Source organism: Pogoniulus pusillus, chromosome 6, assembly GCF_015220805.1.
Source record: "Pogoniulus pusillus isolate bPogPus1 chromosome 6, bPogPus1.pri, whole genome shotgun sequence".
Classification (NCBI taxonomy): Eukaryota; Metazoa; Chordata; class Aves; order Piciformes; family Lybiidae; genus Pogoniulus; species Pogoniulus pusillus.
The window spans coordinates 16,192,946-16,213,494 of NC_087269.1; the positions used below are offsets into that span (position 1 = coordinate 16,192,946).

At 39.0% G+C, this 20,549-nt stretch overlaps 1 protein-coding gene and 1 long non-coding RNA gene across 7 annotated transcripts in view; both read left to right on the forward strand.

Moving 5' to 3' along the window:
- The window catches only part of LOC135176047 (uncharacterized), a 51,985-nt gene extending 47,342 nt beyond the window's left edge, over positions 1-4,643 (forward strand). For all 3 annotated transcript variants that reach the window (XR_010302539.1, XR_010302541.1, XR_010302540.1), the window contains one exon: positions 3,942-4,643. This is a non-coding gene — a long non-coding RNA (uncharacterized LOC135176047). The remainder of the gene's footprint in view (positions 1-3,941) is intronic.
- Positions 4,644-8,105: 3,462 nt separating this feature from the next.
- The window catches only part of KNDC1 (kinase non-catalytic C-lobe domain containing 1), a 56,332-nt gene continuing 43,888 nt past the window's right edge, over positions 8,106-20,549 (forward strand). For 2 of the 4 annotated variants that reach the window (XM_064144651.1, XM_064144652.1), the window contains exons 1-3: positions 8,106-8,390; positions 12,459-12,657; positions 15,840-15,898. In XM_064144651.1, the coding sequence (XP_064000721.1) occupies positions 8,286-8,390; positions 12,459-12,657; positions 15,840-15,898 (363 nt within the window). In that variant the 5' untranslated portion in view covers positions 8,106-8,285. Of the gene's footprint in view, positions 8,391-12,458; positions 12,658-15,839; positions 15,899-19,435; positions 19,492-20,549 lie in introns of those variants that run through there. The other 2 variants (XM_064144654.1, XM_064144653.1) reach the window with 2 other exon arrangements.

A 20,549-nucleotide genomic window follows, 5' to 3' on the forward strand; every position in this document is an offset into this window, starting at 1 on the left:
ACAGTAGCTATATCTTCACTAGAGACAGTCACAGTAGATAAAAAAGATTAAATTGTAAATATTGTGCGTTACCTCTGTTCCTAGTAGATCAGGTCATTTATGTTCTAGTTTGCCTTTATTGAGAAATATTCCCAGGATAACTATTGTTATGTCCTTGTGGAAAGGAACAGAACAACAAATACACTCATGGATATCAGGTGTTGGGGTCACCAGGTGACTATTTTGGAGACATTAAGTCTTTAGGATGGACTTTTCCTGCTGATTCATTAAATTCAATAAGGGTTTAAACAATGCAGTTCTATTCACTGTCCCAAGGATGGAAGAACAGTTTGTCTTGTCAATGTTTATCTTTTGATAATGAGCAGCTCATAATGATCTCCTAAATCTCTGTAGAGGAAATGTTAAAGAAATAGCAAAATGCCAGAAATATAAGCAATCTCAGGCTTACAATTCTGCCTGTACATAGTTAATTTTTATGTCTCTTTACTATGAATTTAAGAGTTAGTTAATTATTATGAGATGTTTCCCTGAAAGATGGCCAGTAGCACCCTGCAGTACTTTTCCAGTGTGAAATTGCCATAGGCATCATATTAGACTTTATTATGCACATTATCTTTTAAAATGATCTTCTGCACAAGTTTTACTAGTTCTTTCAAATGAACACCACTAAAATGAATTAAAAGAGCAAGGGGACCAATAGGTACTATAAAGACAGTATCATGTTATGAAGACAACGTTATAATGTCAAAACTAGAGCAGCTCAGAATCAATTGGAGGCTGCTTTGCAATTATAGCGTAAATTTGGCTCTCCAGGTTTACGGCTTAAATTTCCAGTTGATATGAGCCTCCCGAGTAATGTTGGAAGTGATTTATTTTCATGGGGCCTCACTTCACTGTGTGAAGCAAGCAAAGCAGTCTCTACCTTGCAATACAAACCTATTGCAAGAATACCTGGGATGTACTAAGACACCAAGATAAAGGAAATCGCATAATGTTCCAGAGTCATAACAGCAGAAAGAATCCCATTATCAAATTCTTTCTATGTATGCTTGTATGATAAAGCACACATATTTCTGGATATATACCATCTATAACAAACCTAATCATCTAATTGAATTAATGAGACAATGACTCAGAAATTCGCAGATACTAGACTTAGCACTGGACTGATTTTGAATTTGTATTTCTTCTAGTCCTAATTTTTCAGTGGTGAAAATAAAGCCATGTATTTGCCTACTGAGTCATTACTGGGTCTGTACACAAAAAAACAGTTCCATTCTTTGATCCTGCATCTTAGAGAGTTCTTTTCAAGGAAAATTATGCCATGACAGTTTTGCTATTGACTTCACTTGGGGCTTTTTATTTTTTCTTCTGCATTTCTCTGCATTCCAGCTGGTACAGAAAGGTTGTATCCAACTGCAACAGCACAGGATGTTTAAAGAATGACAAAGAAAATAGAGATGTCTAAATGATAGGAGCTAGCTATGCCTAGTAGATTTCATGTAGAAAGAATACAGGAACTGGAGATACAGCTTCATTTAAGATGCAAATTTATTAGACGATTGAAAGATATCTTCAGGAGAACAGTGAAGTCTTTGATACTTTTCCATATGAGGACAAATGGAACTACTATTCAAAGAAAATGTCTTTAGACAGTGGACATGGGAGAAGATTATGAATATGAAAAATAAACCACAAGGTTCCATAAAGAAATACACCAAGGAGGTAGATAGAACTCTAGTAAAAAGATCACATCTCCTAAGCACCTGAGAAAATTATCACCTTAAGGTTTATCAGTATTACAAAGACAACAAAAATGTAGTATATTGTAGTGTAAAGGAATCATGACTAAACACAAGTTTAAGAAAATGAACAGTGTGGAAAACGTGAAAAGAAAGTCAAAGGCAAGAAAACAGATTTCCACATAATACAAAAATTAGTAAAGAAAGAGGAAATTAAATAAAAAGATAAAAGACAATATTGGGGCAAAAGTGAATGAGTGTAAGTAAAGGCTGGAATTCTGAAGGTTCCTAATGTGTAGGATCAGATTTATGCTCATACATGATTCATAGAAGCAATGGGATGGGTTCTAAAAATTGCAGTATCTTTACCTTTGAATTCTTTCAGGTTTTTCAGTAGCAGCAATGCATAACTTGCTTTTTATTACAATGTTGGCCACTGGCAGAAAGCTTTTCTCTGTCTTGAAATATATATAACTGCTAAAGGAAGACCAGTCATTTCATAGACTGTAAAAGTATTAGTCTATAGCATTAAAGCAATCTCCAACTAACAAAAAACAAACAGAATAGGATATAAGTCATACACATACAAAACCCAATTCTTTGTATTGCAATCCTTCATTTCCCTCAGTTTCACCCAAACTAAATTAAAATGAGAACCTTCAGGCAAACTGCCATTAAATGAAAACTCTTAAAAGGAGAATGTACAATCTAATTATAGTGTAACAAATGTGTACCTTTCATCTACAAGGCTGGCACTCCAAAATTTTAATAGTCAATTATGATTATATAATCTGTTAAAACGAATAACCGAAGTGCTATAATGAAAAGGAAGAACTTACAAAAGAAGATGAAAGACATCTCCAGTGGCACAAAGTGGTGTAGCAGTAGTATCCTATGCAATTTCCTTTTTCCTGTAGCTTGTATTTGGATTATGATGCAGTGACAGAGGTGCTGGCAGTCACTCTCTGAATTCCCATGAATGTATTCTCTGTGGCTAGCACCCACTGAATTATTTCTTGGCAATATCTCATAAATTAAGATATCTGGAAATAAAAAGGCATGAAGGTCATAACTAAACATCATTAAATTATGGTTAAGAGGGATACTACTTTTAACTTAGCAGGTCATTAATATATTATTTTCAAATGTTTCTTGAGAGTATACTAATCCTTTCCTTCCCTGCTCTGCCCTCCTGCCTGCCTTGCCTTCTCTTTCACAAATTTTAATTACATAATGACACAATTGGAAAAAAAAGTACTCTGAAGTGCTAAAGCAGATTTGAAGTCATGGAGTAATATCTATTCTGCAAATGAGCAACTAGACCAGGACCTTGCCATGTGAAAAAAGATGAAAGTAAGAGAGTGATAGAATGATGATAAATAGGGAATCTATTCATCCCATTTTCAAATACAACAAATTGGGAACAAGGTTGTACTTTATACAAAATTGTACTTTATACAATATGTGGGTCAGCTGAAGAGTTTTGCAATAGGATGTGGTGGGCAATGAAACTATTCAGACTCAAAATGTGTATAAATAACTTCATTAAAGAAAAATACTCCAGTGTTTCTTAAACCAGTACACAGCACCACTGCCTTAAGAAATATCTGCACTGTGACTCTTTGGTAGCTGTGAGACTGTACTATAAGTAGGTAACTACCTTCTTCCAACACTCTTCTAGACGTCTATCAGCTGCTGTCAGAGACAGAAATCAAGTCAGCAGTGTTGCCACAAACATGGTTTATGGGAAAATGACAAACTCCTTTAACTCTACTGTATTTACTCCAAGACAGATACAGATCAAGGGGAGCATGCTAGAACTGCGAGGGGACTGAAATCAGATGCATTAGATCCAGTCCCTCTGTACTGTCAATAATACACTAAGACACAAAATTCCATGTTAATTCAATGACTTTATGGTCAAGAGGTGTCTCATGTCTACACTACCCCTGGAGTGCAACTTTATTTAGTTTTTCATCTCCAATCTACAATTAAAAAGTGAAAATCTGTAATAATTGTGATTCCTGGTGTAATTGTTACTAAGGTGATCTCAGCTCATATTCAAAACCTGATCACAGGGAAATAAAACCTCTCTCTGGTACTTCCATAATGAAACCTGTTTTAAATATAGTTTACCAAAACAGCTGTAGTCATAGTATATTCCTTTAATCCATGCTAACCTTTCTCATTTCTTTCCAGGCTACAGATTATTAATGCAAAGTGACGTTTTTATTTCCACCTTTTGAAACTCCTCACCTTTGAGAACCCTACTGCTCTTTTATATATTTCTGGGTTTAATAGGATATTCACTTGCATGTGCAGCGAACCTCAGACTCAGAAGATAATTTCCACAGACATTCACATATCCCTCAGAGTATCTTTAAAAAATGCCTACCAATACGCTACAAAGATCTCTTAAGAACTCTCTTTTTAAAAAAATATTGTGGAAAAGAATGGAAAATATGACTACAGAGAAACTGAAAACTTATCTACATGTGGGTTTTTTCTAATGCTGAACTGTGTATTGTTGCATGTCCTCCAACAATTCCTGTGGGCCATGATTAATTGCAGATGTTAATAAGAATGAATATTATCATGCAAGAGTTACTACATGAATGTACCAAACAAGTTACAAGGCTTCCTCTGACAGTTGCCTTTACCATGAGACCAACAAGCAAAACAAAACAACAGAATTACTGATGAGAGCAGAGGCACTTCAGATAAGGCTAAAAGTCTGATATGCTTTTGTTTGCAGAGGAATCCTTTGGATATATTCCACTTGGTGTAAATAGTTCTTCAATAGAGCAAGTAGGTTAATCAGACCAAGTAGGAAATCGGTCTCAAGAATCTTGAATCTCTCAGATGTGGTCAGTGAGTCACTTACTCAGACAAAACCTAGCCAAGCCAAGGTCCAAATAATGGAGGGTAGGTATCTGAACCTAAGTCTGATAACCTTACAGGGAGATGCCCTATCACTCAATTACTAACTACTCTTAGCAAGGGAATTTGTCTTATTATTCAGAAAATACTTACCCTTTCAAAACTAGCATGTTAATTTCCACGCAACATCCATGGGTTTGAATTAAACTATGATTTTCCAGAAATGTGAATGCTCAGGTGGTGATTGTAAGAGGGTGCTCATCTGTGACGTATTTATGGGTGATGGCAGATCTTAGGCCAAATTCAAGCACCAGAGAATTTTTCCTTTTTCTTTGCAATGCAGTTATAAGCCCAAGCCACAAGGGTCTGAGTGGTAGGTCATGCTGCTTGTGGAAAACATTTTTCCAGATATGCTGGTGAATTACATATTAAGAAAGACTTTATAATAGTACTGTTATAGGAGCCATGTCGGACTTCAATTTCAGAAGCACTGTGCACAGACTGTTTAGCATTTGTTCACTATGAAAAGCCTGAGCTACCACATTGTAAGCATATATCAACTGGAAAACATTTATAATTATTAAAACTCTTTTGTTCATGTCAATTTAAAAAATGTTTAAATGTGTTGATAAGAAGACAGCATATATATGAGAGATTTAAATGTCTGCTTTGGGGTTTTCTCTCACAAGAATGCCATTACTGTGGAATGCATCCAATTAACATTTAGTTGGGACAAATCTTACAACTGCTGCAGGATGACTTTTATGGGGTGGTTAATCAAAGCATCTTTGTTTGCTTCACAGTGTTTGTTAATGTATATTTTATTATTTTTTTTCAAAGAGTACTACATACAAACCAGAATATAAAACTCATGCTTTGCCTGATGTACTGTGTACAGGTCAATTCATTAGCATATCCCACTTTGGCATAGACTTATAGGAATATAGGAAAGCAGAATAATGAACATGGCACTATTATTTTCCAAATACCTGCAGCTGTGACATTTAACTACAGGAGAAAACAGTCGAATATCTCCATTCACCATACTGGTTAAAATGGAGTTGTAAGATTGCAGTGTGGCTGCACAATGGTTGAATTTAAATATGAAGACAGGGATTCATGCCATGCATGCAGTTAACCTGTCCATTACAGAATGCCAGTTCCCCTTCCCAGGCAGAAACAGCTACAGCCTGTTTACAGGGCACAATTTGCAGTTTCCACCTGAAACAAAAACATCTATGTGGGTGGTACTTCTGAAGGAATCCTTGATCTTGAACCTTAAATATTAAAGGCAGTTTTAGTGAAGTTACTCTAGGCCCTCTAGGGTGTCTGGACAGAAAAATGGGCTAGAGATAATGAAAAGCAAGTTGATTACACTTAATTGTTTTGCTTTGTGCTTGTATTGATTTGAACTGTGTCAAGAGTTATGGCCATGATCATGCAAATAGTTGGCCACTTGCCTGATTTAAAACGTTATGGTTTATCCAATAAATCATAGAATAGAATCATAGAATCATTAAGGTTGGAAAATACCATTAAGCTCAGAGTCCACCTGTAACCCAACTACCATAATCACTCATCTATACCCTGAAACAGCACATCTACATGCTTCTTGAACACCTCCAGGAATGCCGACTCCACCACCTCCCTGGGCAGCCTGTTCCAACGCCTCACCACTCCTTCAGTAAAGAAATGTTTCCTAATACCCAATCTAAACCTCCTCTGGCACAATTTAAACCCATTTCCTCTCATACTATTTCTAGTTACTTGGGAGAAGAGACCAACACCAGCCTCACTACAACCTCCTTTCAGGTAGTTGTAGAGTACAGCAAGATCTCCCCTTAGCCTTCTCTTCTCTGGAATAAACAATCCCAGCTCCCTCAGCCACCCCTTATATGCCATGACCTCCAAACCCTTCAACAGCCTCACTCCTCTTCTCCAGACATGCTCTAGGACCTCAATGTCTTTCCTATACTATGGGACTCAGAACTGAACACAATACTCAAGCTGTGGCCTCACCAGGACCATGTACAGGGGCACAATCACTTCCCTCCTCCTGCTGGACACACCGCTTTTTGCACAGGGCAGGATGCCATTTGCCTTCTTGGCCAACTGGTAGTACTGCTGGCTCATGTTCAGCCGATCATCCACCAGCACTCCTAAATGCTTTTCCACCAGAGTGCTTTTCAGCCACTCTTCCCCAAGCCTGCAGTGTGCTTGGGATTGTTGTGAACAAAGTGCAGGACATGGCACTTGGTCGTGTAAAACCTCATTCCATTGATCTCAGCTCACAATTTAACCTATTCAAGATCATGCTGCAGAGCCTTCTTACCCTCCAGCAGATCAACACTCCTCAACCTCTTCTTTATCCTTGATAGCAATGTTCTCCACATCCACTAAAGGGAGGACATTTTCCTTGACTTTCTTTTTGTTGGTTAATGCTGTAAAAACCTTTTGTTGTTATCCCTCACAGCAGTGGGCAGGTTAAGTTCTAGCTGGGCTTTAGCCTTTCTGATGTGCTCTCTGCATGACCTAAGTAGATCCCTGAATTGCCCTTGAGTTGCTTGCTTCTCTTGCCAAAGGTGGTAAACTTTGCTTTTCCTCAGCCCCTGCGAAAGCTCCCCGTTCAGCCAACCTGGTCGTCTTTCCCAACAGTTCATTTTATGACACATGAGGACAGCCTGCCCCTGTGACTTCCTTCCCGAAGTACGTTCAGCCTTCCTGGACCACTTTGCCCTCCAGGATTGTCTCCTGACACAACAGTGTCTTGAGCTGTCCGAAGTCTGCCCTCTGTAAATCCATGGCAGCGTTTTTACTGATCTCCCTCCTTACTGCGCAAAGAATCAAGAATTCTATCATTTCGTGATCACTAATCCCAAGACACCCTCTAACCACCGCATCATCTACCAGTCCTTCCCTGTTTGTAAACTCAGTGCTTTGAAGAGCCGGTGGTGATAAAATGAAACCGAGGCACACGGGGAGGGGAGTTAAGTTCGACCGAAGTGCTCTTCACGGGAGAAAATCATTCCCCGGCAGCAGCAGCTCTCCGGCCATACGAGCTGCCTGGCGCCACCACCGCCCCACGCTCCCACCCGCGCCACCCCCGTTCGCCCAGTGAGCGCTGCCGAGCAGGGGACCGGCCCCGGCTCCCGAGGGCCCCGGCGGTCGCAGCTGGCATTGCGGCAGGCGCGCCCCTCAGGGCCCACAGACTCGCCACCGCCTTTGTGCCGGGAGTTCGTCGGGAGCGGGGACGAGGGGGCGCGGAACATAGACCAGGATTCGTGCCTGTCCCACAGTGACTCTTGGGGACGCCCCGGGGCGAGGCGGGCGACGGGGGCGGAAGCCGCCGCAGGAGGGCGGGAGCCACCGCAGTGAAGGCGAGCCGCGCAGGCGAGGCGGTGGCGGGCCCGTTGCCATGGCAGCGCTGCCCCAGCCAAAGGCTTAAGCAGGCGGCGAAGGGCCATTGGGGGAGGGAGGGGGCGTCCCACGGTCGAGACCCGCTGGGAGGGGGAAGAGGTTAAAGTAGTATAGACGAACGAGATCGGCGCCGGAGGGCAGCCCGCAGGCGGGTGCGGGGATGAGCCGGTTTGGGGGCCGAGGGCCGTGCTCTGGGCGGTTAGGGAGACTGCGGAGGTGAAGCCTCTTGCTTCCCCGCCGGGCAGAATGGAGGCTGTTGGTCCCGCCGAAGACGTGTTTTATGAGGAGGAGGAGGAGGAGGAGGTGAACTGCTACGACTTCGAGCTTCTGCCGACGCTGCTGGAGGATGAGGTGAGTGAGGCAGGTGCGGAGACGGAGCTGCTGCCGCTCGTACGTTCACCTGTGATGAGTCGGCCTCAGGGCCAGCCCGCGGCCCCCTCACCCCCACTCTGTGGTGTCTCAGTTCCTTCTATCCTACCTGCTGGGGGAAACCCAGCAGCTGTGGCGGGCGAGACCACCGGAGTCCGGGGGTTCACCCGCCCAGCTGGGAGCGGCCAGGCAGCGTCAGCATAAGCGCTCTCTTTCCCTGTGTTTACGGCGAGTTTCCTGCATTCTCTTGCCCAGTGAGCCTGGTTACCACGTTGAGCTTAGTCCGTCCTCGTACGCCTTCTTCAGACGACAGCAAGTCGTAGCCGTGGGTTACTGATGCAGTCAGAATGTGTCCTTGTCGCACCGAATCAAATGAAATTTATTACACGGGCAAAAGCGTTTCCTGTGGCTGCCAGCTAGATTTTTATGTTTCTTGCTGCTCTGTGTAAAAAGGCCTATTTCACTGGGAAATTAAACAACAAAACACGTTTTTTCAGTTGGTATGCTAAAATAACCAGTAGCTAAACCCACTTCTGCCCTCATGTTTGTCTGGGTTTGTAGTTGTGTTTACACTTGGCTTCTATTGCTCTTGCTCATCTTTCTCTTTTTCCACGTGAAGTGTATTTCTTACTTCCTAGCCAATGTTTAGGTAATATATTTTGGGTTGTGAGCATTTTTTAAGTGAAAGTTTTGCAAACTGCGTGAGCCACTTGTTCCCTAAAACAGACTTTGCAGATGTTCTTGTCTGCTATGTTAAGAGCCTAAGCTGAATCAGGATTTGGAAGTGAGTTTGAAAAGTGCCTTCCAAGTTTCATCAGTCATCTAGTGGCGCTGCAGTTTGGCTCTTCCCTCCATCATCCATAGGGTTCAGTGTAGTAGGTCCTCTCAGACTGGCCCATTAGAAATAACAAGGTAGTAGAGTGGTAGTGTCCTGCTTTCTACATGTGAGCTTAAATATTTAGAACATTTTTTCAGGATAGAAGGCTGATGTTCAACTGTTCTGTGTGAGGAAGACAAGAGCCCATTTTTCTCAACTGTTCAATGTATACTCAGATTGTGGATTCCCCACCAGGCCACTATTGTTACTAGTTATTCCAGGCACATGAATATTTTCAATATTCTTGTTGAAAGAATTGGCATCACCTGATGATTGTACAGAAGTTAATTTAAGAAGTGCTGCATTGAAGAGCATTCGGTGAGCTCGCTGGGGCAGCCCAATGTTTTTCTTCCAACGTAATGAATTTCGTGAATGGCGTTTGCCACATTTTCCATCATTCTAGAAAAGATTGTGTTGAAGTTTGTGTGGAGTATCTTGGCAAAGATACTTAGGTGACAGAAAGCTGTGAACCCTGATGTACCCAAGTCTCAGCTGCTTAGTCATTTAGTAGTGCCCCTGCTTCTTAAAGCTGCATAGCATGAAGTTGGTGTCTAATATATGTGATTTACAAAAGCCAATAAGTGAATCAAAGAAGCTGCTGGAGCTGAAGAGTGTGAAAAGCTAAAGGTTAGGCTATACTTCAGATGCCTTCCTTTACTTGGACTTTCTTTGTCTCTTGCTCATTAATATTTAATTCCAAATATTTTAAGAATTTGTGGCAAATTAATTTGTCTTATCTTTCTGCTGTCTCTTTCTCTGCTTAATTATATGCTGTTAAATTGTTTTATACTTTCTGAAGAAAATGTAAGGCAAAATTGAAAGCCAAAGTGAATAATTAAAGCATGGTTGCATGACCAGTTCATGCTTTGTAGTTATTAAATTGAAGTTGCTTTTACAAGTATCTTTTACTGATAATGAAACAAGATAAAAGGCATCTGTGTCTCTGTTACTTAGTTGAGTTTTCCTGTAATTTGAGTTAACCACTTTTCAGTGGTCCAAAGTACAGAAGTCATGGCTTGCCAGCAGTTTCAGCTTGCCAGAAACTTCTGTGTTAGTCTTAAATGGATTTGTTCCCCCTTCCCAGTGAAAATTGTTTCCATATTGCTTTGAGGATGCAGACTAGTTGAATGTCTGTCTCACCATGTTCATTTTTAATTCTATACAAAGGCCTTGTTTTGCTGTGATAGAAGCTTCAGTAACAAGGTTAGGATAGTGTGGTCGTTTGGTAAAGACATGAATATTGCCTGTCGAGCTCAACTTCAGAGCTCGGCTCAAAAGGAATTCCATCAAGTCTTCATTATGACTGCTATTTCATATTAAGGCTGTCTCAAGGGTTACAGCTCTTATTTATTTCACAGTCTCTAAATTGAGCCTTTCTTGTCCATCAAGGCAGATGCAAGTGTCAGAATGTTGCATCTTGATCAGTGAAATACCCTTTCCCTCCACCCTCATCAATTTTGGCAAATGCCTTTGTGTTACCTAGCTGGATGATCCTAGGACAGTTACAATAATTGCTCGTTCATTGCACTGATCATAGAACTTCATTTTCTTTTTTATTTTGGTTTATTTTTCTTTAAGGCAAAAACATTTTACTTGGTCATAGAATAAGCAGCTATCTTTCCAAGCCTATTCAGTTTGGTCAGCTTCAAAGCCTAAAGGTTTGTGGTCCAGCCCCTATGTCATATGCTTCTGTTTTCATGTGCAGGAACTTCTTTGGTGTCCTTCATTCTTGGAAGTAGTTCCCCATAAAGATGTGCAAGACCTCCTCATCCACCCTCAACATCTGGTGGCAGTGCGGGGAAAATGGAGTATTTTGTCCTATGTAGCTGAACTATGAGGGCTTATGCTGTTCAATGAGACCAGAATCCATGATTAATGCTAGAAAGCAATGTAGTACTGTTGCTATTAGTAAATCAATACATGATGAAAATTGGAATAATGAAAATAGAAGCTAGGTTTCCCAAATAATAATAAATCTGCTTTATTTCCTTCCTGTTTTTTCCTCGTATTTATATAATGCTTTAGGCTAAAAGACAAACCCCCCCAAAATTTGGACTAAGTGTTGGTCCTTGTTTGAAGGAGATTATAACTAATACTTCTCTGAAAAAAAAAGTTAACAAACTGTTAACACTTCTGTAAATGGCAGTCTGAATATCATTGATATTCTCCTGTTCTGAGCTGCATAAAGATAATTAAAACTGTATTTTCCCAGAAAAAAGTTGAAACCACTATAATTTCTTGAGCTGCAAGATTCCTCACATTCTGTTTTGATGATGATGACTGACATTCTTTCTAATATATTCTAAGTAATGTGCAGCTACATCTTCAAGGTATATTTAATGTCATTCAGAAATATAGTCTTTAATACATATAAATGAGAAAATATTTTGTGCAATTAATAGCGGTGTAGCTTCAATGCAAATAAACTTTTGTAGATAGTTCCATTTTTGTTAGCTTATTTTTTTCTTACAGGTTGACTTTTGTTATCCGAGTTTATGAAAACTTTAATTCTGTACCTATGGGTAACATACTCTTTTTTTGTTCTAAGAAACAAACATTTAAAGGCTATCTGCTTTGATCTGAACATTGTTTCTGGACATCTTGACTAGAAAAGCCACAGGGGTTTTTTTGGAACTGGACTCTTTGTAGCCTTACTGTGATGATGAGGCCAAAGGAAGTTGAATTATAGTTTAGGATGGTAACTTAGAAATTAAGTCCATGAACTGTTTTCATCACTAAGAACTCTTGGTGTAATGGAGAGGCCTAGGACAGGATAGTTTAGAGAGTACTTTTTCTCAGTTTACGGATGGTGGGAGAAAGCTGTGCCTGGAGTAAACAAAATGCTTTAACTTTGAGTCTCTGCTTTTACCTCCAAATGGTCAGTTTGCATACTTTACAATGTTTATGTAACTGACGTAGCTCCCACATTAAGTCTGGTTCTAATGTTAACATACTATGATACCTTTGTTCAGGTTAACCATGTGTCTTAAGAGACTCACTGTATTAAGAGCAAACTCATGCACTTGGCATTTCTTGGGGTGTTAATCAATGTCCTGGAAAGTCTTAGAACTTGCTGGAAACATTACTCCTAGCAAATTGTGTCAAATGTAATCTGTGATACACAGAGGAGTGTCATGAAATCCAGGGTAATTTATGAATTCATATCTTGGCAGGAGAATGTGTCCCTTGCTGATATTTTGTCACTGCGGGATGGCTGTCTTACAGAGCAAGATATTTGGGCAATTTGCCTTGAGTGTTGCCATTCTCTGAAGAGCGTTACCCATTCTGCAATCTTCCAGACACTCTGCATCACTCCTGACACTTTGGCTTTTAACACCAATGGCAATGTATGTTTCATGGAACAGCTCAGTGGTAAGTATTTGCTTTTCCAGGCTACTTTTTTTTGTTTGTTTGTTTGTTTTTTAGAACTATAGAAACTCATAGTGAAAGACTGTAGTAAAACATTCTGTTCTTAGGACTTATAATTAAGATAATAATTGATGAAAAACTTGCTTAGGAATGGGTGAGCATAGTCTGTATGAAATGACATGCTCAGGTTTGTGATTGATGAACAGAGGCTTTTAGGAGTTCACTTAGAAGATTCCACCTAATTGTTATAAGCCTTACCCAGAGGAATTTAATGTCTCTCCATTTAAAAAATTGTGATTATGTGTTTGTTTATCTTTGTGCACACTTCTTTACATATGTAAAACATGCTCTTGACCCCTTCCAGGTACTCTTATTCCATGGATATATTCTCTTTCTAGATAAATCTGATATTTGATATTTCTTGTGACTATAGGAAGTAGGGCAATTCTAGTGTATGTTCACTGTTAGAAAGGAAAGCTTTCTCTTGAGTAAAGGATTATTGTGTTAAAGTTGGAATTTTTAAACTTCATAAGTATGTTGACTGACTAGGAAATTAGTATGATAAAAAGCAGTTTGTAGTAGCGTGTAAGAACTTGAGGTGTTTTAGCAGATGAAAGGGAGGATGCTTGATTTAAAGGATTACTCCTGATTTCAGCACAGATGAAGGCATATTATTGTTGCTGTTCCTTTTCATGTGACCTGTTTTGAGCCTATTAGGGATATTACAAAACAACAAAAACCTTCCAGTTCCTATTCTATGGCCCTTTTACAGTTAAGGTAGCTTGTAACTAAAAACTGTTTTAGTCCATATACCTACTATCCAGGGTTTTTATGTGTTCTTTGACCTAATTTATTTTTAAATCTGTGTCAGAATAAGTGTTTATTCTTGTAGTCAAAATCTAGATCACAGTATCTTGAAGGATGGGATAAGGTAACTTTGCAACAAATTAGTACTTGTTGCCTTTAGAATTAAAAACATTGTTTTACATAAGCATGTTGTATCCTAAGATGTAAATAATAACAGTGAAAATACATCTTCATAATGGTTGTGATGTTTGTTTTGTGCTTAAATTTCTCAAATAGATGAGTCAACTTTTAGGTCCATGGAAATGTGAATTTAATTTCCTTTATTTTAAAGAACCTGTCATAAACTGGAATTTTAAAAATTCCTATTTATATTCATTGGTGAGTATGAAAGGCTTGTTGAAGAAAATAAATCTAGTGGATGAAAAACACCCCTCAACTAAGATCTTTGCTTTTATTTGGGAAAGGGAAAAAATCAATTTTCTCTTAAATGTTTCAGTCTAATTGAATTGCTGGCAAACAGCTGATCCAGGAATTTGCCATTTTCAAGTGTTTAAGATGTGGGAATTCCTGTGCAGAGCAAATGTGCAAAGATTTTGCTCCCTGGAGTCATGTTAGCCTCTAAGGAAGAGACTTTTCATTGGTTTTCCTTAGAGACAGTTACATATTTTCTAGGAATGTGAAGTAATATAGTCTATTTCCCATAGATTTGCTTCACTATGTTTTTGACTCTGTTCCTCAGATCATGTTGCTATTTGGTTAAAATGCAGTTTGCTAGATAGACTTTTGGGGAAGTTGTCCTTTTTGTTTTCCTATGGTTTTTGCCTATGGATTCATTCTTCTAGAAGAAAATTATGACCTCTGGAATTGCAGAGGAAATGAGCAGCCTGTCGCCTCTGCTTTAGAAGCAAGTTTTGCTTCCTGCAGGTTTTGTGTTGCTGAAGTGACAAACATTCAATAGGATGTTCTGCCAAGGGCTCTGATATCTTCTTGTCTCTTCAAATCAGATAAATTTCCATTGTAAATATTATATGAAAAGAATATGCTGAGCTTTACCAGTGATAAAAATTATATGCTTCTACAGCCTTTCATGTGTTCTGTTGAAAGAAAGGGAAAAGGTAGTGGGGAGATGAAAAGAAAGAGCAGTAGTCTGGGAATGGGGGAGAGAGTGGAGCAAAGCATCTTGTGTCTATCAGTTTCCTTACTGTTCTGCTCCCATGTTATCAGGTAAAAGAAGTTGGGAGGGGGAAGCAGAATTAGATGTGTACCCCTCTTTTTCTGTGGGAAAGTAGAATCAAGAACATCATAAATAACTAGTGGCATCTGGACAGTAGTCATGCCAAGTAGCTGCATTATATGAATATGTAAACTAAACAAGTCTCTTCTAGCCCTCTCTACCATGGAACAGTTTAGTAACTTCACAATAAAAGCTTTGAATGTCACTTCTGACATACAGACACAAAAGTTGTATTGGAGTTAAAGCTATGATGACCTATTAGCATAGTTGTTTTTTTTTCCTTCCTGTTGAGAAGGGAAATTTACAGTCTTTGCCTGTGACTAATCTCCATGACCCATTGGATTCACAGAAGGATAGAGTAGGTGAGTTGTACACAGAGTAGGTTTCTAGTGAGACACCTTTTTTTTCTTTTTTTGCTGTTTTTAATCCTGTTTTATTCTTCACTGGGTTTCTGTGGCATCAGTACAGTGTGATACTATCTGCTTGGATGCAGCAGCATCACTCTCTCAACATGTTCCCTTCTTTTCACCTCATTGCTCAGAAATGGCTACTGCAGTAGCTCTGTTCTCTGCTAAGCAGCACATGGGTGGGGAATGTGCTTCCACAATCTTACCATAATTACAACAAAGCAGAAGGATCAAGGTTCTAAACTGGTCTGTAGACAAGGGGACAGTTAGCTGTTCAGTCTAGTTTTGCTGCTTGAGCACTTATCATCCAGGTCTGAAATGGAAAATAGCTAATGGATATGCCCCATGAATCAAGTCAAGTTGGCACAGCTGAATCACACCAGCTTAGGTGATAACTTGGTCCAGATATAAATGTCTGAAGGCAAGAAGTGCTTAGGCATGATAAAAGCATCTCTTTGAGGTTGTTTTGTCTGTTTTGTTTCTTGGTAGGAAAAGTATGGTGTCATCTTGCTGACAGTTTGAAAATAGAACTTTGTCTTACTTAGAGTACTAGAAACATGTATAACAAATTGTTCAGACACTAGATATGAGTGAACCAAAATGCTGCTATATGCGTAGTTTCTATTGTATCAGATATGATTATATCATTACATTTTATAATCAAATTGGTTTGCGCTTTTTTCTTTAACTCAAGATTATTAATTTCTAATCTGAATTGTTTCCTTTTGCTTTCAAAGATGATCCTGAGGGTGCCTTTGTTCCACCAGAATTTGATATCACCGGTAACACTTTTGAGGTAAGTTCATAAATGTCTGTAAAATAGAGATGTTTAATCATTGTAGTATTTCTGGCAATATCAACTGCTTAGCGTTCTCAGTGTATAATTTTAACACATTTAAAGATTGTGAATAATAGATTGTGCTATTTAGATGAGTTTTGTGGAAATAAAATGTAAACTTAAAATGCTATATTAATTTTCTGTATAAACATTTGTTGATTAACTGTTAAGATGTGAGAATCTATTTTGGTTGAATAATATGTTGCCCAAAACCACAGCTGGTCTATATTATGTTCACTGGTATTCTTCACTGGTTACATTTGCTTGTTTGAGGACTAGCCATGAACTTTTATGACTAAATATAAAATGTGTTTGCCATCCTCTTCAATAAAATAATTCATGGAAGGATAATCAGCAATTTTATCTTTGATTTAATGAAGAAACAAATGACTGTCTGTGGCTCTGCAGTGCACAAATGCTCTGCATTGTTAAATTAAATTAGATTTAAATTGTTTATACTAATTCATTAGCCTCCCAAGTCAACCATCTCGTTGCATGCTGCAGGAGTGCTTGCTTGCTCAATATCCTTTTTTTAATACAGTATTTTTTTCTGGGATTTATTCTTAGATGGTTCAAGTGCTTTCAATAGCAGCATGTTATGTTTGAGATATATGTGTATATATATATACTTAAAATATTCATAGTTCAGATGCCTTTTACTTTCTGTAGTTGTATCCTTCATGGCTATGTTTAGAGTTCTCTCTTTCCTTAGAAGGGAATAAAGAGGTGGGAAGAGAAGGGTAAATGAATCATGGAGGTAATATGAGTAAGATGAGAGTAAGGCAGGTAGGATGGTGTTATAGAATATGAAATGGTAGTCTTTGAAGGTTAGAAATGCAGCACTTCTCCCTGTTACTCCACTTTGTTAAGGTAGTTAAATAGCCCAACAGAGCTCTAGTGGTTTTGTGCTTATTCTCCTTCCCACTCCTGGACAGGTTTTTGGGAACCTGTCTGAGAACAGGAGGCCTGTATGGAGTGGTTAGGAGGTGGTAAGTATTGCACAGGAATGTGGCAACTGTGGTAGTAGTCTTTATATTCAAATGTCCTAAAGTCACTCTAAGGTGACCAATTTTTGTTTCTTTTTATTATACTTCAGGAGTTGGATTTAAGATTTTACACAGATGTATTCTCCACACCTTGCCCTTTGAAAAGCCTCCAAGACTTGACACAGACACTTATAAGAAGAGTGGAATTATTTGCTCCTCTGTCAAATTTGCATTTCCTCTCAACCTCCTTTAGGAGGTGCTGAACTGCTAATGCATATAGCAGATAGATACACTGAAAGAGGTTTTGAAGATCAAGGAGATAGGACAAAATGAAATGAGAATTTGAGAAGACTCTCCTTTCACCGCATCTTACAGCCCTGTTGAGGCCAATGAATCCCCAACACCAAGGAAAGCTCAAACAATTATAGCCAGTGATAGTTCTTTGAGTCAGGAGAATCCCTGAACGTTGATTGTTTTTTACAAAGGTCAGCAAAGATACATGATGTGAGCACACATTAGGGTTGTAAGGAAGTCAACATGCTCTTCCTTGTCTCTTGTGGGGTAAGGCCTGGGTGTACTCTTGGCTATTGCTCCCTTGTCTTTATCTAGCAAGCTGGGGACCCTTGCAAAGCAGGGAGAGCAGTGTCCTGTTACCTGAGCCCTTTCTCATTGACAGTGCACAAGACTGAAAAGCTAGGGCTTTCTCCTTTTGAAGCAGAGATATATTGATTTACTTTCTTATTTGTGTCCATTTTGTCAGACAGCTATGGGATTCTGAGCATTTGCCCAACTTTCAAAGCTTTTCCTCAAACCACTTGTAGAGTTTAATTTTAAGTACTTCGTTACCAGCTTGAATTCTGCCATGGATTCCACACTGACCTTGGCTTGCTTTTGGTTGTGCACTTTCTAGGACCTACAGCGGGTTAATCCTTACATACTTATTACAAGGCTTTTATAATGTTGTGGTCTTTCCATGCTGTTTTCTTTTGGTGCCAATATTTCAAGTTCTTCTCTTGTAAAAATACTGAACCTCTGTCTATAAGCCTAATTGTAGCCTCCTACTATGCAACAGGAAAATAGCACTTCTTATATACATCCCTGATCCCTTGTCCTTTCTCATTATTGTAAGACTATTTATACTACAGCAAGAAGATGCCCTTTTTACAGCTGCATGAAATCTGCATTGCTGCTTCTTCCTTCCTTTGTTAGTGACTTTAGTTGTTCTTTGTTACAGGAATGTTTATGAACCTACTCAGTAGGCTTTTTTGAGAGCAGCAGAAAGTAGCGTTTACTGAAACTGTTCAATTTCAACATAAATTAAAAAAAAAAAGCAATGAAACTAATAATGTTCAGAATGATCTTTGATAGCTGCTACTCCAGTGCTAAAGCTCAGATGATTTCAAATACCTGTTTCAGCTAGAGGTTTCTCTTGATTTGAGCATAACCTATTTTGTGGCTTCTAAAATGGAAGCACACAGTGAGTTTCATATAGCTACTGGATGACTTCTTCCTCTTCAAACTATTTTCTGTTTTTTTTAATCCCTCAAAGCTTTGGTTATTTCAACAAGAGATGGTTTGTTTCCTGCTTGGTGAATTACTCATCCAGACCTCTAATGGAATTGTGACTCCAGCCTAATTAGTTGCTAAACTTAGCTGGCACTCACAAGCGCACAAGGGTAATAGACACAGGAAACAAATTGAAATGTGTTATTGTCTTTGTGTCTGAAACAACGCTTTTAAAATGTCCATTTCTAGTTGTAATTTCAAGTAACAGGAGATCTAGAGCTTTATCCAAATGATAGTGCAGAGGATTGAAATAACTGATTTCACATAGTCTGTTTTAGACTTGTGCCCTGTTTCCTGACTTGCTCCCCATTTGTGAAGTTGGCATAATAAGACCAACTTCAGTTACTCTTGAGAGTAGGATGGTAAAAACTAGCTCTTTAGGCAGCTGTCAGCTTCGGTGTCAGGTGCAGAATAAGTTTTTCAGAGAGATGGTAAGAAGGAAGTAGCTCTGAAAGGGGCTTTTGATGCCAACAATAAAGTGTGGCAGAGCTTTCCAACTGGTGACTTGCTCTGTGTAGCCACGGTTCCAACCTGTGGCTTTGGAGGAAGGTTTGCAGTTTCTGAGGGTCTAGAGAACTTGAAATGACTGTCACTAAGCAGTTACAGCACTGTTTAATAGGATAGTTCTTTTGTGTCCTCCTCTGCCTGGTGTAATCATTGTCACAGTGCAATGGCAGAATGGACTGTCAAGCAGGTACCATTGGTCTTTAGGACATAACTGGACTAAAGTAGAGACCCTTCTGGGTATCAGTTCATGTTAATTTTTTTCCCCATATAACTTTGTTATCTCCGTACAGTCTTGTATTACCATTGTGCCCTGATGGACTGTTAAGGGCTGGTGCTGCAAAGAAAGGGAAGCTTTGAACTTATGATCCATGCTGTAACTTAACATTTTCCTTGTGAAAATGTTTCCTGTTTCTTTTTCTTGCCCTGGGAAATACAGTGCTGGACTTCTCAAATTTGACCAGTGAGAGGCACAACTGGAATAGTTAAATATTGGTGAGTTCATTATTAAGCCTTATTTCTGTTACTACAATACAAGCTGGCCTCAGGTTAAAAACAGGCTGTCTCAAACTAGTTTCAAATAGCTATTTGTCTGCATGACAAAACTGCCATTCAGTCTGACACAGAGGTTCATTGATGAAGAACACATTTCTAAGATAAGAGCTTTCAGTGAGATGAAGGACTGATGTCTGCCATGTGTGAATTTGCATTTATAATCTTTCAATAATGTGGCTATTCAATTTTGCTTGTTCTGGTGAACCTCTGTAACAGTGAAATTGCAGTCATCTGCCTTTTTTTTATTAATGTCTGGAAGCAGACTGGATAATTCTTCTGTTTAATGACTTCTGACATTATTTAGAGGTGATAAAATGAAGTAGTTGAGAACTCGGTATGGATTAAAACTTCTCAGAAATAAACTGCAAAAGTAATAAAGAGTTGAATACTACCTTGAAGGGGAGGGGGAAACATGGGATAGAGAATGAGAAGACAGTAAAGTTCACACTTCTGTTTTCTCATGTAGAACTTGTGCTTGCTTTTAACTGTCATGGTAGGAGTGGGATTTGCTGATCTCTCACCTAGGAGAGAATCAGAAACGGAAAGACTGAATACTGCCTGTCTCTTTGCTAGCATATGACAGCTGTCAACTTGCAGTTCTCAGTGGGTTATAGCTGATATTTAAAAGAAAGTCCAAGTATTTCAAGAACCTTACAAACTATTTTACACAAAATGGTATAACTAGTGCAAAGAGAAGAACTGAAATGTATTACTTGGTGTTTTTTAATGAAACAGCTAAGATTCATATGGCATATTCCTATGAAATCTGATAAGACAGTTGAATTAATATACTGTATAAATACAGTTATATGCATAAAAATGCATGGATTGAAAAGCCACATGAGACCTACTGTTATGGGGAATAAAAAAAAGAAAGGTTTGAGGTGTATATATGTGTTGGTCCTACTGAACAAAACTAGTCTGACACTATAATACTGCAGTAGTTCTCAATAGCTGATCGTGACTGAGCTAATGCTCAGGTCTCAGCTGTTGGTCCA